This window comes from Polypterus senegalus, chromosome 2 (assembly GCF_016835505.1).
Source record: "Polypterus senegalus isolate Bchr_013 chromosome 2, ASM1683550v1, whole genome shotgun sequence".
Classification (NCBI taxonomy): Eukaryota; Metazoa; Chordata; class Cladistia; order Polypteriformes; family Polypteridae; genus Polypterus; species Polypterus senegalus.
Window position 1 is genome coordinate 149,664,723 of NC_053155.1, and position 17,662 is coordinate 149,682,384.

The 17,662-nt window shown below is 35.4% G+C and overlaps 1 protein-coding gene across 1 annotated transcript in view; it reads right to left on the minus strand.

Annotated features, from left to right (window-relative positions):
• Positions 1–17,662, minus strand: part of pcca (propionyl-CoA carboxylase subunit alpha) — a 644,470-nt gene that overhangs the window by 389,845 nt on the left and 236,963 nt on the right. The window contains exon 10 of the mRNA XM_039744810.1: positions 16,892–16,994. Within this exon, the coding sequence (XP_039600744.1) occupies positions 16,892–16,994 (103 nt within the window). The remainder of the gene's footprint in view (positions 1–16,891; positions 16,995–17,662) is intronic.

Genomic DNA, 17,662 nt, shown 5'->3' on the forward strand with positions numbered 1-17,662 from the left:
CAAAGCTAAACTACTCTGTAGGCTGAGTAAAAGGCTGACAAGGAAACACTAGGATTTCATTTGAGAGTTTAAAGCTTTCAAATTATTTGGAAATTGTCTATTAACATGAGTCAGTGCTTAACTAGATCTTTCTCTAAAAAGATCAGCTTAAGATGGAGAGCTTCACATACATGTAAGCAAATGTTTTGTTGTTTGTTTTTTTTTTTTTGCAGCTGCAAGTTAAGATCATTTAGGCCATGTGCAAGCTATTTACCACTAGCCATAACTTTACAACACAGCTCTGAACTGCTGTCCTCCATTTCTTTATAACTGTGTCCTGAACTGAATGCAGCCTCATTTGCAGCAAGTGTTAATTTAGACAGGGAGGGTCTAACAATTACAGCTTTATTTTGCACACCACCAATACCAGTGAGTGGCCTGGTGGCTGACTGTTTTGGCTTTCCAGCAATGTACCCTTCAAATAAAGTTTTTCACTTTCATTTTCACTCTCACATCTCTCATTAATGTTAAATCTTTAAAAAGTATTCATTTGTCCAGTGCAAGAGGTCTTTTCCCAACTGGGGTTTTTGTCTTTCAGTTTGCTGTTGGAGGACAGATGGAGCCTTGATCTCCTGCTACAGCAAAGCAGGTTACAGGAAGACTTCATCAGTTTCTCTTGAATGAGGCAGTGATTACCAAGCTCTCTTTAAAGCTTTTAATTTGTTTTGGTAACTAAGCAATTTTTTTTTTTTGCCAAGCCTAAAAAAGGTCTAATTTGCAAAGAGCTGCATCCCTACATTACATGTGCATTATTATTATAATGTAACAATATAGAGCAAAACCTCAAATTAATGTTCCCATATTTAAAGCTTTTCCATATTTAACATTTTGGGATTCAGTTGTTAAACATTTATTGTTGCCTAACATCTGATTTTTTTATTAAATATTGTGGGTGATCCAAATCCAAAATCCGCAGTCAGGGCAGCTGATGGAACGGTCCATACGGATGACACTGCAGTTGTGACCCGCTGGGCTGGCTACTTTGAGCAGTTGTTCAAAGCCGATCCTTTGGCTAGGACATTGGATATCTCTGGGTCCACGGTTCTTGAGGCTGATCCTCCAAGTAGCTGTGAACCACCCAGTCTCACTGAGATTGCACAGGTGGTGAACCAGTTGAGGGGAGAAAAGGCTGCAGGGATTTGTGGCATCCGGGGTGAACTTCTCCAGGCTGGTGGTAAGGCTGTCCTCCTGGCATTGCAAGCAATCTTTGCTTCCATTTGGGAGACTGTCATCATCCCAACTGAATGGAAAACGGGACTTGTTGTCCCTATCAAGAAAGGGAAGGGTTGCTGAATGGTACTTAGTTCTGTGCAGAGTGGAGGCAGAACCCCTGCGTTCTTCCCAGTTGATTCTGGGGCTCTTCAGAGGTGTGTTCTTGCTCCTGCTCTGTTCAATGCTTGTTGGACTGGGTGTTGGGCAAGGTTGTGGGGTTCAGCAGCTGTAGGGCATCTGTTGGTGATGAAAGATTCACAGACCTTGACTTTGCTGACGATGCTGTGATCTTCGCGGAGTCAATGGAGGCTCTGATTGGGGCACTCGAGAGACTGAGCGAGGAATCTGAGTGTCTGGGCTTGCGAGTGTCCTGGATTAAAACCAAGATCCAGGCCTTTAATGACCTCTTGAGCACAGCCATCAGCAGTGCATCTGTTTGCGGACAGAGTGTTGACCTTGTTGAGAGGATTACTTACCTTGGCAGTGACATTCATGTCTCTGGTGACGCTTCCTATTAAGTCAGTAGATGGATTGGTAGAGCATGGGGTTTCATGAGGTCGCTGGAAAGGGGTGTGTGGCACTCCCGATATCTATGCAAAAGGACGAAGGTCCAAGTCTTTAGAGTCCTGGTGCTTCCTGTCTTGCTACATGGTTGTGAGACATGAATGCTATCCAGTGATCTGAGACAAAGATTGGACTCCTTTGGTACTGTGTCTCTTCCGGAAAATCCTTGGGTACCATTGGTTTGACTTTGTGTCGAATGAGCGTTTGCTCATGGAGTCCCAAATGAGGCACATTACCTGCATTGTGAGGGAGCATCAGTTACGGCACTACAGCCATGTGGTGCTTTTCCCCCCTGAGGGTGATCTAGCTCGTAAGATCATCATTGATGGGGACCCGAGTGGCTGGACCAGGCCAAGGAGTCGCCCACGTAACACCTAGCTGCAGCAGATAGAGGGTCATTTCCAGAGGGTGGGACTGGACCGCGCGTCTGCCTGGGGGGTTGGAAACCAGGATCTCAAGTTGTTTCGTTGTGTAGTGGGTGCGGCAACGCACTGTACCACTGCATGCTTCCCAACTTGACTTGACTTGACGTGATCCAAATCTGATAGGAGTGTGTAGAGTTTTAGTGTGGTTACACTGGTTACCGGTGTCATTTAGAACTGACTTTAAAATACTACTAATGGTTTATAAAGCCTTAAATAATCTTGCTCTGCCCTATATTTTGAAATACCAGCCCCCTACACTCTATTCATTATCTTCTAATGGTGGTCTGCCTATAATTTCAAGAGCCAGGCTTAAAAGAAGTGGTGAGTCATCCTTTTGCTGTTATGATCCTAAAATCTGGAATACTTTACCAATGGAAAAATCCCAGGCTAACACCGTGCAACATTTAAAAAAACTGCTAAACACCCATTATTTTAATTTGGCTTTTTTGTAGCTACATTTTAGTTGTACTCCTAGACTATACTGGCATAGATTTATCATATTCTTCTGGGATCTGTAATTCTTTAATAATCTCTACTTTTCTCAGCTGTCTTTTCTGGTTCTTCTGTGGTGGGAAACTGTACCACAACATGATCAAGGCACCATGCAGCCACCTGTGATGATGGAATGTAGGCAGGTGCCTCAGCTGTCCACAAAACTGACTTAATTGAATCCTCTCATATAAATCCTGAAAACAAGGTGGAATGACTTAACCCCTTGTAGACAATTGTTGCGAAATTGCTTCCGGCCTGAATGCAGCTGAGGTGAAGTATGTATCCCGCCAATGCTGGTCGATGCGTATTCGATACGTAACAAGGATCGTATTGGAAGCACTGGTCACACCATCTAGCAGTCGTAGTGGAAACTACATCCGCCTGATGGAAGCAAAGTGTTTGAGTGGCTGTGCATATGGATTTTGGCTGCTAATTTCAAGAAATTGTTCAAATTTGAGGAAAACTGTGATAAGATAAAAATACATGCCAGCTTACTGTTTGCTTGGGTGCTATATTCAAATTAACAATCTCCACTTAATTTAGTATCTGCTTGACAGCAAAAACACAAATTATTTCTTTTTTTCTATAATTGTAAATAAATTTAGGCAACAAGGGGTTAAGAACATTTATGTTAAGTAGAATGCCCAGTGGAGGCTGGGTGGTCTTTTGGCCTTGGAAACCCTGCAGATTTCTATTTTGTTTTTTTCTGTCCTACCAGTCATCTGACCTAATCATCGGATGCATCTTTAGAGACTTGCATTATGACAATGTATGTAACAATGCTATGCTTTTACTTGATATTTATCTGTTTTTTGAGATCATTAAGATAGTTTGATTTCTTCTTTCTTTGTTACGTACGTTAATATTACTGCCTAATTTTATTAGCTCCTCTTTTCTTTTAACTTTCTCTTTGACATTTGTAAGGCACTTTGAGCTACACTGTTTTGTATGAAAATATGGTATATAAATAAATGCTGTGTTTGTTATTGTAGAGATATCTATCCAGAATGTATTCCTCATGTGCAAAATGAATAAAACAATTGTGTCAGATAGATGCCATCTAATAGACAGATACTGATTGCTATGCTACTTCACATCATTTCAGTACCGAATGTCTGTAATTTCTTCAGCTCAAGAAAAAGAAGAGAAACAGAAAATGAAAAATCATAGCTGTTGAGTTTGGTAAAGTTTTACTGCCACATCTCTACGTAGAAACCTGGGGACACAAGAGAGGTGGAAGCAAGCATGATGTCGAGATTTCAACGTAAATCAGTGGTTCAAATAACAGTATAATTACTTTTTTCCTCAATAAAATATAGAGTGGTTGAACCCAAAAATGTAACTTTTACTCATTACCCAGGATTAACATTCAAACTTTGCATTGAAATTTAGTTATCTAAATAAGTTAGCTAGTAAAAATGACTCAGTCAAAATATCATGAGAAAAATTCATAGAGAATTGTCAAATGGACCGAAAATACACTAAACTTTTAATAAATCTTACCTACAATATTCTGAAGGCTAGGGCAGGAAAATCGATTCCTTTAAATAAGGCTAGAAATTACATTAGGAAAATACTCCCCTATTCACTGACTTAATTAAGGCACTTCTAAGAGGGCATTTTAGGCATTTATTTTATCGAAGTTTAATAGTTATAAATTGACAGACATTATTGAATACAGAAAGTAGCTACCTGTGTCAGCTACAACTGCTGCTCATCATATTCATGTTTTGGCAGAGAATATCCAAAGCCAAATGATAAATGCTATCAGTCATGCTGATGATACGTTGATATCCTTTCATGAACTGATATAGAATACAGACATGATGCATGTATGAATTTATGTCCAGTATTTTGACAGAGCAGAATTCAGGGAAGAAAATGCAGGTACATTCAGATTGGTTGGGGGAAGTGATGGCATTTGAGCACTTGGACCTTTTGCTTTAAGTGCCACTTTTCACATGCTTGCGCCCTTTGCTTTTGAAGGGGAACCCTCCTGCTCATTCCCCTTGTATGCAGTTACTTAAAAATCAAAGCAGTGAGGATTTAATTTTGTTTTTAAGTCTTTACTGCACACTGTGCCTGGTTAGCATGAATTCAGCACTTGTCTCTTTTAAACTCAATTCATGTAACTGATTTTACTGTACATAATCTTAATACAACTTAAAAAAGCTAGAGGTTGGGGGTTTGCCTGGGTCAGGGCTGGCATCATGGGAAAAATGAGGAGTTTGAAGGTTTGGACGGTAGCAGATGGTGATATTTGGTTGAAATGAAGCCACAGCAATGACATAAATGAATGCTATTTTCACCTTTAGTCAACCTCCTTTGAACATTTAATAAATGTTAATTATTAAAGAGACCCCTTGCATAACAACACATATCATAATGCAGAGACAAACTACATAAATATGTTTGAAGTTGGCATGGGTCAGGGTTGGTGCCAGTGGGGAAAAATCTGTAGGGGGTGTCTGAAATTTTGAGGGGTTGATAATATTTCAGTTGAAACTGAACCACTGCATCTACACAAGTGAAACTTTACTTTCAGTCACCATAAACTTTGCAGTAACAACGAATACCTAGTACTAAAACTGGGTATTAAAAAGTCTATAAGGTACTTTTTTTACAGTAACAACTTGATATTGCATTATGCTTTTAATTACATCTGCTCAAACAAAACAAAATTATTTTGTCTCTGACTTAACAAATTCAATATATTGGAACAACCCAAGGTGTAGAGGAGGAAGAACCGACTCAAAGACTGAAGCAAATGTTAATAGCCCTTGGAATGATCGGGCCCCAGGCTAATACCCAATGAAATACCTAAACCTTCCCAGGGAATTGTTGTTTTCATCACCTCTCCTTACTATTTTGTCCATTTTCTCCTTCTTTTCCAGTCCATCCTACCATACTGTTTACCTCACCTCATTTAAGCCACTCTAGCACACATGGTTCCAGCCCTACAAAGTTCCTCAAAGTCACAACAACATGTATAAATGTTAATGCAAAATATATGTACTATACATGGCATACCCACTGTTATGAAAGGAATCTCATTTCACTAATTTAAAAAAAAACAATAAAGACTCAAAATGAAAATACAATTAATATTAAGCACCTACACACAAATGCTGAGAAATTGCTGCAAAACATTATTCCAAAATAGCATTGCAGCCCTGAACTACAGAAAAGAAACATTGTAAATTGGACACGTGGGTGCTAATGCTGCATTGCATTAGCACAGTTCAAGTTAAGTAAGTGAAAGTGTTCAAATAGAGGAGAGCAAGGTGCACCATAATAGTGTGGAAGGAATGAGGCCTAGAGGGAAGGTGAAGAAAATATTGTCGGAGATGAGATGGTGTTAGATGACATGGAAGCAATCGTTCTCACCATAAAGGATGCTCATGAGCACAGAGAGTGAAGGAAGATGATTTGGAGGGCAGCAAGTTAACGCGGGTAAACCAAGAAAATGATAGTTACGCTGATCATGATATTGATGAAAAAATTTACATTACTAATACTACACAGAAGTCAAATGTTCCTTTATTTTTCTTCTGTTTTCTTGTATTTAACAACATACAGACTTATTGAGCTTCAGACTTTAACTTAAACATGAGCTTTCAAAAGTCCTCAACTTCTTTGTATATGTTGAAAAAGTAAGCGTTCTTATCTATGGTGATTTTCAAGCAGGCTAAATAGAATATCCTGTATTAAATTCTAGCACTTTTTAAAAGCTTGCTTAACACGATTAAAAGTATAACATTTTCTTAACTATTTCTAGACTGTAATTGGGAAATATATACACTTGATGGCCTTCTATTTATAAGCATCCTTTTCTTTCAAGAGCAACAAAGAATTTTATCTTGATTCTGCAACAGGACAAACAAGACCACAATCGCCCTAGGCCTGCCACCTGGCTCACTTTACAAAAGACGGCTGTGCTAGTCTCTAGATTATGACCTCCAACATAAAATATTACCGTTCATGAAGAAAAAGAGCGATTTTTTTTCCATCTTTTGGGCAATTTCAACAATTCTTTAATTTTATTTTTGTTCCAATTTTATTTTTCTAATTAATGTATTCTGTTACTCTTGTTTTTCCATTTTTATTTCAGAAACATGTTTTATAGCAGTTTTCCCACCTTCTTCTGTTGCTCTTTCAGCTGATCACATGTAATTTTTATGGTGAAGGAGTATGCATTCCAGATGGCGTTGTTCTCACTAATCATGTACAGTAGTGAGATTGTCATTTGATGTCTTGGTCTAGACAGGGTCAGCCACAGCTTGGCTTACATGTAGTACTTGATCTCCAGGTCTGTTTGAGCCTGCACCAATTCCCACAGGGTTTTATTGGTTAGGTTTGGTACTTTTCAAGTCCAAGTTATTTTTTTCACAATCTCAATGTACATTAACTTGACATAGGAAATTGTGTTTTAAAACAAAAGCCTTAAGACTTACCGAATAGATCCGCTTTTCAAGCCAAGAATATTGAGTAGTTATTGGTGTCTTGAGATTGCAGAAATGCTCCAAAACAGCAGTTAAGAAAAATTATATTTCTGAATGATTCTTTTAAAAGAAGTCTGACAGTACTCTTCACATTATTGTCTGTCTCTCTTTGTAGCAACCTTCCATCCCTAAGCATGTGGTTTCCTGCAGCTTGTGAATGCTACAATTGTTATTTTGAGTGCTTCCAGTGGTTGGGGCAGTATGTTTCTTCAAATTCAAGTTTACTGTCATGTGTACATAGTACAAAGACATGCTAAGTTGCAGGTCTCCTCAGAAAAGCTTCAGTAATGCAATTTCAACAACAGAGGCACACAAAATGACAGCAATCCGAGTGAAACACACACAGTTACATACAACACACACATACAAGTAAACATGAAGCAGTTGTTGTTATGAGTGGCTTGTTGGCAACCTAAATACCAGTGGATGGAAACTTTCTCTGAAACTACTGGTCCTAAGTTTGAATGGTCCTATATGGTTTGTCAAAAAGGAGAGTTAAAAAAGAGACTGCTTACCTTTCAAAGAAGTATTTGTTGTATATATATATATCCTGAACAGAAAGTCTCTTGGAGCCATTAATGATATGTGAAAGTGAATAGTCTGGCTTACAAAAATAGAGTATCACTTTGTTTCCATAGAGGAGAACCATTTGATGCAATTTCTTTTTAAATAACAACTACGTTCGCAGTGTTGCCAATCCAAATAGTAAATGTTTCAATGGCCAACAGTTTAAAAAAAAAAAGGGTACAATTTGTACCATTTCTAAGAGCTTAAAAAATATGTAAATTGATTATTTGCATGAATGGAGACTTTGTTAGTTAAGCACAACAGTGTTATCCTATCTATAATTTTTGGTAACATCAAATCTGTGTAGTCAAGTATATAAATAGTACCATTAAATACAATCTAAAAGCATTTTCTCTATGCAGATTACCACTTTTTGGTGTTTTGACACAGATAAAGAATATATTACACAAAATATATTTTTTATCATGAAATGTGACCGTGTCTCTGTATGGTCCAGGTGAGTTTAAACCCCAATTCTAGCAATTTTAGAAAGGATTGGTGGTTAATTAATTTTCATTGTGAATTGTTTTTGAACTTTCAAAATAAAATAAATTGGCCAAAAGCTGATTGCTGATGCTTTCTGAAGTTGCATAATAATAATAATAATAATGTTGCATAATAGTTTCAAATACCTTGTTAATTTCATTTTAACTGATTTGAATCTATCATTTGTGTCAATTTCAATGGAAAAATTTGAAAACTCACTCTTAACATATTTTCTGTGGTAAAACGTTACAGTACATGTCTTTAAAAAGAGTCACAATATGGAGAGGATTTAGTAAAAACTGGTTAAGCATTTTTGGTACTGAAAAGAACAATTTCAGTCTGTAGTGTAAGTCATTATTTGTAAAGATCAAAGCTGCTAATCCATGCATGCAGCATTCCTTGTATGTCTTAAGGTTGCCTGATGTGTTGCTTCCTTTAATATGTAATATATAATTTGACATCTCGGCTATGTTTAAAGAGATTCACATATTGAATTATGAGATACAATATATAGGTTTAGTTTAGCACTAAAGTCTACTTATAGAAACAATAGGATCGTTTGTGAGGTTATGAATGCTGCAATTGTTACTTTGAGTACTTTCAGTGGTCGAGGCAAGCTGTTTCTTCAAATTTAAATTATCATGTGTACATAAAGGTGCCATGGACCACATGCTAGTAATATTGATATACATTTGCTAGCTTCAAAACATATAATACACTACATGAGATTACAATAACTTCATTATCAAAGCAACAGCAGAGATAAGATTCTGTATATAGCTATAATACTTTGGGGGAAAAATGGTATAGTCTTGAAGCCTGGTCAAAAAATGTAATGTCATATATTTAGTCAAATTTTAACTAGAGATCAGGTTCTTTTGGGCTGGTTCTAATAACCAAAATCAAGATACTGGATCATACAATACCAATAATGACTTTTTCTTTATCTCTTTAAAATCTTTAACATTAAGTTTCTGCATAAACAGACATGGAAAAGCCTTATATATTTAATTGTTCAATTTTTATTAACAAAATGAAATTGTGTAGGCTCATTGTTCAGTGATTACAAAATACTAAAATAAATAAACTTAATAATACATGCATTTGTTACTAATAAAATGCACAGAGAAAATATCCATACTACAGTATATATATTTCTTCTGTAATGCACTTATCTGAAAAAAAAACCTTAATTAAAAAAAAAAAATAGTTTTTGGCATTTAAATAAATGTTGTCTCATACATTGATTCAATTAATTGATATTGGCAGTTAAAATTGCTTAAATGTAACTATACATTCACTTAATGTTTTAATCATGTTAATTATTATTTGCACTTTATTTTTGCTAGAAAAAATGTACATTTACCATATTTATACAACTTTTCTCTCCCAGTGTACCAGCTAGACATTCCTTATTACTGAGATAGAATCATAAAGATGAATTATCATTTTAATTATGCAGTATTTGCTTCTTACCATAACTGTCTGAAAGAAAAAAATCAAACAAACACAGAAAAACCTTAAAAAAAAGCTGCAAATCTATCAAATGTTCATAAGATGTTTATCAAGAAGATACAAAGCTAACATGCTTAACAAATATACAAGTGAAACAGACAAATTTGCTCTTAAACTAACAAGCCTACTGTTAACTAAGCAGTAATTGCAAATTTTTCTTTGTCCCTTCTTTTTCTATTTGAAAATGTGAGCTACTTAACACTCACTGTTTAAACACAGACAAGTAGTATCTGCCTTAATTAAAGGACAAAATAAAAAGGTCTGAAAGTCATCTGCCTAACTGCACAGGACGACTCCTCGGATTCCTTTTTCTCAGTTTATTTATCCATCTTTTTTAATACTAGGGGGCTTCTCCCCCTGCTCGCTACGCTTGCCTACCCCTGTGTTTGGGTAATCAGATATACAATTTTATTTTTTTTTTCTTTGGAATTGTTTCAATTTCATTATTTGCACTTTTACTTTAAAGCTTCAGTAAAAACAGTATTTTTTGGAGACACATTGTGCCAATGCAACATATAACTGCCCGTGAGTGAATATTGTTTGTTTCTCTAATAAATAATCCAACTTTTTCTAATGTGTGTCCCAGCAAAAGCTATTCTCACAGTAAACTGTAAACATTTTAATACGGACGGGATATCACGATCTCCTTTGGTGCATAATGTTATTCAAGGAATATGCACACTGCCTTTCTTTTTGCTAGTTAAAATTTGCATCGCTTCTTGGTGATCATAAATATATACCTGACCGAATTGTGTATTCTTTGAAATTCAACTTGTCGTTGCTTTAACTGTTACGGGACCCACAGATTCTCATTGCGTATGGTCTATTATTGTGTAAATCCACGTTTTGTGCATAAGAATGATGCAAATGCAAAAAGACTCTACTCTTTGCCATTTCTGACCTCGATTTGTCCTGCTCTTTTTTCAATCACACCTGGTTCTGATGGTTAATCATCTTTTGTTTTGCGGTACTGCGATCTTTTCTCTCTTATTTTGATACTGTAGCGACAGACATGACAAAGTGTCACAAAAGTTTTACTTGAACAATCACTGACTTCGTAACCCCAAACACAACTTTCTAGCATCCTCTCCAATCCCTCATCCCCCGCGTCTCGCCCTCCCTTACCGCATCAATCAATACCCCACTATCAAAAAAAAAAAAACATGCAACAAACTATTTAAATAGCTAATATGCCAATACAATTATCTGCCACCGTTATACAGAAACCTATTAAATACCAGTTCTACAAATCAGTATTGTGTTTGATCTTTTGACATGATAGATAAAGTTACCTGTGCATTGAAGAACATCTAATATGTTAGGATTGGGTGGAATATCATAGGGGGCAATATTTTGTTCAGGAGTCTGACAGCCTGGGGGAAAAGAATTCTCAGAAGCTGACAAGATCTGGCTCTGATGCTGCAGTGTCTTTTTTTCAGATGGCAAAAGAATAAAGAATCTGTGAAAAAGAGCCCTGCATAATTCAGCAGACCCTGCAAACACTTCATTTAGTGAATGTGTGTTCCAGAGGAGGGAGTGACACTCCCAGACACCCCAGCCTAAAAAAAACCAAGCTAAATCCAATATTGAAGAAAATCCAACGGAAAACTAGCCCCTACTAAGAAACCCTATGCGCTTCTGCTACTATGTCATTCACAAACTAAATACCCATCTACCGAGTTCCTAGACCCACATAAACTAAATCTAGGATGAAAGGGTCTTGTGGCAGCATCACGAGTGAGTAAGAAGTGAAAACCTAAATGAAGCACTAGTTTATTATAGAGCAAAATCCCATACATACATACATTCACCCACACATTGTTAGTTTGGTGTAATCAATTAACCTGTACCTCAAAACTCAAATGTAAATTAATTAGTATCTGTACCCTTGATATATCAAAGTTCAAATAGTCCAAAGTAAAAATATAACTAGAACATCATAACAATTTTGATTAAAACAAGCTATTCATGCTGCTTTAACAGTGGAATCGAATTAAAAATAATAGGGTCAAATTACTTGATTTGGGCTTCTTAATTTCTAGTTTCTTATTCATAAGAGATTTAGAACTAGACTATAGGAAACAATTTAACATTAGTTTTGACTGACATGCAGACATAAGGAAAACAACGTGTAAAAATTTTGCAAAATTTCAGTAGAACTGTTATTTGTATTTAAATAAATGTGCTCTGGATGACAGCATCACAGAAGTTAAGCATTTAGGAGCAGCATCTCAGTTCAATGAAAACAAACCTCGCACACATCATATTGCAATTAAATGCAAATGAGACGTCACTATACTTAAAACATGAAAATCTAACTTTTCCTACCATAATCAATGAATGTCACACAAAACTATTTAATTAATCTCACTACATCAAAGTTTTTAAATACAAGTAGCAAGGTAAATATGAACCTTTAATTCAAATTTTTTCATATACAAAAATCCTAACATAGTAGGTGAGGCTCCGTTTTTTCATTCTGAAAGCAAAAAACACCTCTTTAGTGTTCTTCACACTGATTTTGAAACTCAAGCATACATTAATAAAATATGAAGTAAAACACTACTGCAATGACGCATCAGATTTTACAAACCCTACCAGTTCATCCTCTTCCTCCACACATTTAAAAAAAATGTGTGACTCATATTTACCTCGACATTCATTTGTGTAAAAAATAGTACATTTTGGAAGAAAACGTACTCTTGTGAACCATTTTTATTAATACAAGGGGTGATCAAAAATTTGGAATTAAGAAATTAAAAAAAAAATTCTGCAGTGGGTTAATAAAGAGTTGAAAAAGAAACTGCAAAGGAAAAAAAAACTGCTTTATAGGGTGCATAAAACTAATTACCCAAATATGAATCGTAGGATGTACAAGAGCATGAAAGCAACCATTAAGAAGTATATTTAAGGAATCTAAAAGGAAGTTAGAGTGGAATATAGCATATAAGATGAATGATGAAAGAGATTCTTTCTGTCTTTTAGTAGTAAAAGAACAGTCAAGGAGGAGATAAAGTGTATCAGGAACAGTAATGGGGAATTAAAAAATACAGACATTGAAAACAGCAGATGCTCTAAAAAAAAATTTTTCCCTTCAAGAGGTCTTCAAATGTGAGGAAGTAGATAACTTCCCAGTGGTAAAAGGGGCTATTAAGGAGATAGTGATTGATTTGGAAATTGTAGAGAGAGAAGTACTGCTTAGATTAAACAGACTGAAATCAAACAAATCACCAGGACTACATAATATTTAACCTCGAGTTCTTAAGGAGGTAAACGAGTACATATATAAACCCTTGCATATTTCTGGAATTCAACAAGAGAGCACTGGAGAAATTCCAAAGGACTGAAAAATGGCAAATATTATCTCCGTTATATAAAAAGGGTGATCAGGCAAAATGCAAGCAAGTATAGACCAGTATGCTTAATACACATCAAAGGTTAATTAATACAAGGAAATATTAATGAAAAGATCAAGCAACACAGAGCAAGAACAGGGTTTTACTGAAATGTGAGCATGAGTTCAAATGAGAGAGATCATGTTTTACCAACGTTCTGGAATTTGTTGAGGAAACAACAAAAACATACGATAAAATTTGAGCAAATATTATTTCTCTTGACTTTCAGAAAGCATTTGGCATGGTGCCACATGAGAGATTAAGCATCTAACTAAAAGAAGTGAGAGTTCAGGGTTTGGTGTGTAGATAAGTTAAAAGTTAAGACGGAAGTAAAAAATTTAGGGGTAACCGTTGACTGTAATCTGAATTTTAAATCGCATATTCATCAGACCACTAGGACAGCATTTTTTCACTTAAGAAACATAGCTAAAGTTAGACCTCTTATATCATTGAAAGATGCGGAGAAATTAATTCACGCTTTTGTTTTCAGTAGACTAGATTACTGTAACGCACTCCTCTCAGGACTACCCAAAAAAGACATAAATCATTTGCAACGAGTGCAGAATGCAGCTGCTAGAATCCTAACTGGGAAAAGAAAATCCGAACACATTTCTCCAGTTTTGATGTCACTACACTGGTTGCCTGTGTCATTCAGGATTGACTTTAAAATACGCTTATGGTTTATAAAGCCTTAAATAATCTCGCTCCATCTTATATATCGGAATGCCTGACGCGTTATATTCCAAATCGTAACCTTAGATCTTCAAATTAGTGTCTCCTTATAATTCCAAAAGCTAAACTTAAAAGAAGTGGTGAGGCGGCCTTCTGCTGTTATGCACCTAAAATCTGGAATAGCCTGCCAATAGGAATTCGTCAGGCTAATACAGTAGAGCACTTTAAAACACTGCTGAAAACACATTACTTTAACATGGCCTTTTTATAACTTCACTTTAACTTAATACTGATACTCTGTATGTTCAATTCTTCATAATAACTATTCACAGTGGCTCCAAAATCCGTACTGACCCCTACTCTCTCTTCTGTTTCTTTTTCCGGTTTCTTTGTGGTGGCGGCCTGCGCCACCACCACCTACTCAAAGCATCATGATGCACCAACATTGATGGACTGAAAGCCAGAAGTCTACGTGACCATCATCATCAAGTCCTTCCATGAAAACCCTAAATACAAAGAGGACTGTTTGACTTATGTTAGGTAGATTGACCAGAGGGACTGGGCGGTCTCTTGGTCTGGAACCCTACAGATTTTATTTTTTCTCCAGCCTTTGGAGTTTTTTTTTGTTTTTTCTGTCCACCCTGGCCATCGGACCTTACTCTTATTCTATGTTAATTAATGTTGACTTATGTTTATTTTTTATTGTGTCTTCTATTTTTCTAATCATTTTGTAAAGCACTTTGAGCTACATTTTTTTGTATGAATATGTGCTATATAAATAAATGTTAATTAAAAAAAAAATAAGTGCAAAGCTGGCTCAGACACAGGAAATTGAGGGTTATGGTATAAGGAACCCCATCAGATTGGTCTGATGTTAAGAGTGGTGTTCCACTGGGGTTAGTGCTAGGGCCACTGCTATTTTTCATATATCTATCTATCTATAAATATATAATTTGAATAGGAATATATGTAACAATCTGGTTAAATTTGCAAATGATAAAAAGCTAGATGAAGTGGCAGATAATCTAGAATCTATTGAATCATTACAGAAGGAATTGGACAGTATACAGGCTTGGGCAGATTTGTAAATGTAAAGTATTACATGCAGGAAGCAAAAATGCTAGGTTTGAATATACTGTACAATGGGTGGTCCGAAAATCAAAAGTCCACCTTATGAGAATGATTTATAGATTCGCAGTGGAATCAACACTACCAACTACCAGGCAGTGCTCAGAAGCCATTAAGAAGGATAATAGAATGTTAGGTTATATAGCACAATGTGTAAAGTACAAGTCCAATATGGTTATGTTGAAGCTTTACAACACACTGATTACACCTCACCCAGAGTATGTGTACAGTTTCGATCTCCAGGATACAAAAATGACATAGCAGTGCTGGAGAAAGCCCAGAGAAGAGCAACTAGGTTGATTCCAAGACTAAGGGTATGAATTATGAGGAAAGATTAAAAGAGCTGTGCCTTTTCAGTTTAAGCAAAAGAAGATTACGGGGAGACATGACTGAAGTGTTTAAAATTATGAAGGGAATTTGTTCAGTGGATTGAAACTGTTGCTTTAAAATGATCTCATCAAGAACATGGAGACATGGTTGAAAACATGTTAAAGAGTAAATTTCACACAGACATTTGTAAGTTTTTCTTTAAACAGACAACTATAGACATGTGAAATAAGTTGCCATGTAGTGTGATAGTTTAAGGACTTTCAAAACTAGACAATGTTATTTTAGAAAAATTAAGTGGATAGGATTGGCAAGCTTTGTTGGGATGGATAGCCTCATTTAAATTGTTCTAATGATCAAATTTTTTTTGTGCCAGACCTATTAAAGTCATAATCTTAAGATATTTTTGTATCATGGTTTCTGAAGTAAAATTTTTCAGTATTATTTTGATTTTAATTTTACTACTATTTTATTTTTTGTTATTCTGGCAATTCGATTCCACTGTTAAAAATCTTGCATGCCCAATACACATAATTGCCAGTCACATCATGAGGAGTTCTTCAATTATAACTATTGCCATTCTTATCTCTCCTTTCTTTCTTCTATGCCTTTCATCTCAACTCACTCTCTTACCTTGCCCAGCAAATAATTTTCTCTTTAAGGACTACTGCCACCAAATTAGCCTACATCTTTCTCTAGAGATCGAAAGAGACCGCCTATTTCTACAGAGCAACAGAAATTTTTTCCCCAGAAATTTTAATGTTTTTTCAATTTCATGCTATAAGAATTCATTAATCATTTAGCACAAATAAAGACTGAATTGGTCTTCAGTTATAAACCATGTTTACAACTGGTTGTCCTTATAAATTAAGAAAGAATTTGTTGTGTTTATTGCTTAATCACCCATTTTATAGACCCATCATCATGTCAAGACATCTGGAAGTTTACCCTCTACTTTGGTCTCTATTTTTTAAAAGGACATGGTGGGGGGTTGTTTTCTTATTTTTGCTCTTTTTTATAGTTTATAGATTTACTGCTTCATTATTATCATATGTACAGAGTGCAGTGAACTTCTTACTTGCAGGTAATAATCAATATGCAACTCATCACCACTCTGACAAATTTTAATTTATTGTAAGTTTTTAAAAATAGTTTAAAAATGTGTTTGTTTTGAACTATTTTATTTTCTTAACAAACATTTGGTTAGACTCTTCGATTATTTCCATGGATGATCTGTATTGCATATGGAATAGTCTAGGAAGAGTACTGACAAGAAATATACAATAATGCCAACAGTGAATTTAAACCTACCAAAAGATCACTTTTGGCATTGAGATTTTTTTAAATTAATAAGCTTTTTCCACTTAAATCTGATACTGATTTGACAAAAATGGGTATTTTGTCCATGTACAGCAGTAGAATATGTACATAAAGAGAGCATAAAAATTGCATAAGTAACATGTTTAGCACAAATATTAAAGGTGCACCTGTGCTTACATCACAGAAGAACTACAAATTCACATTCAATAAATAATACAAACTTTACATAACAAATTAGAAAACTAACCTGAATTTCAATGTGTCGAGGGTTATCAATAAACTTTTCTATTAACAGGCGATCATCTCCAAAGCTTGAGGCAGCTTCCTGTGAAGAAAATCTGAATCCCTCTCTGGGGGGAAAAAAAGGTAAATAGCTGCAATTATTAAAACTGTACCTCAGACATAACTGTAAAGCAAATTATAATGGTTACTTAAAGTGTAAACTTCAATGAACTATTTCAAATATATTTTAAGTTCCTGAATAAAATTTTAAAATGAATCTACATATATGCAGTATTTATCCATTAATTTTAATCAAAAATCATGTTTTGATGTTTTCAAAAATTAATTAAAAATAAAATGATTAACTAACTTTGTTGGACAAGCATTCACACTTGTCATAGTAATCCTATATAACACAGGTTTAACTAGCTACCTTTAAAGGATAAATCCTGCAGCTGTTGCTGGGTTCTCTCTTTGGAATATTCATCACAACACAGAGAATCAACCATAAACCATAGATTAAAATAAAATTTAAAAAAAGCATAAAATACAATAAAGTAAAAAAGGTGTTGGAAATTTCTTGCATAGTAAAGTCACAACGATGATTAGCAAGGAGACAGTGCATGACATTACCAAGAACTTACAGAGGTTTTTGTTATCACTCAAAATGGAGTAATGAAACTGTGAAGATGCTAATCTTTGCACCAGAGAGGATTTTTTGCTCATGCTCACCAAAATATACATGCGACATGTTAAACATGTAAGTATGGCGAGTGCCTTACATGGTCTTGTTTGG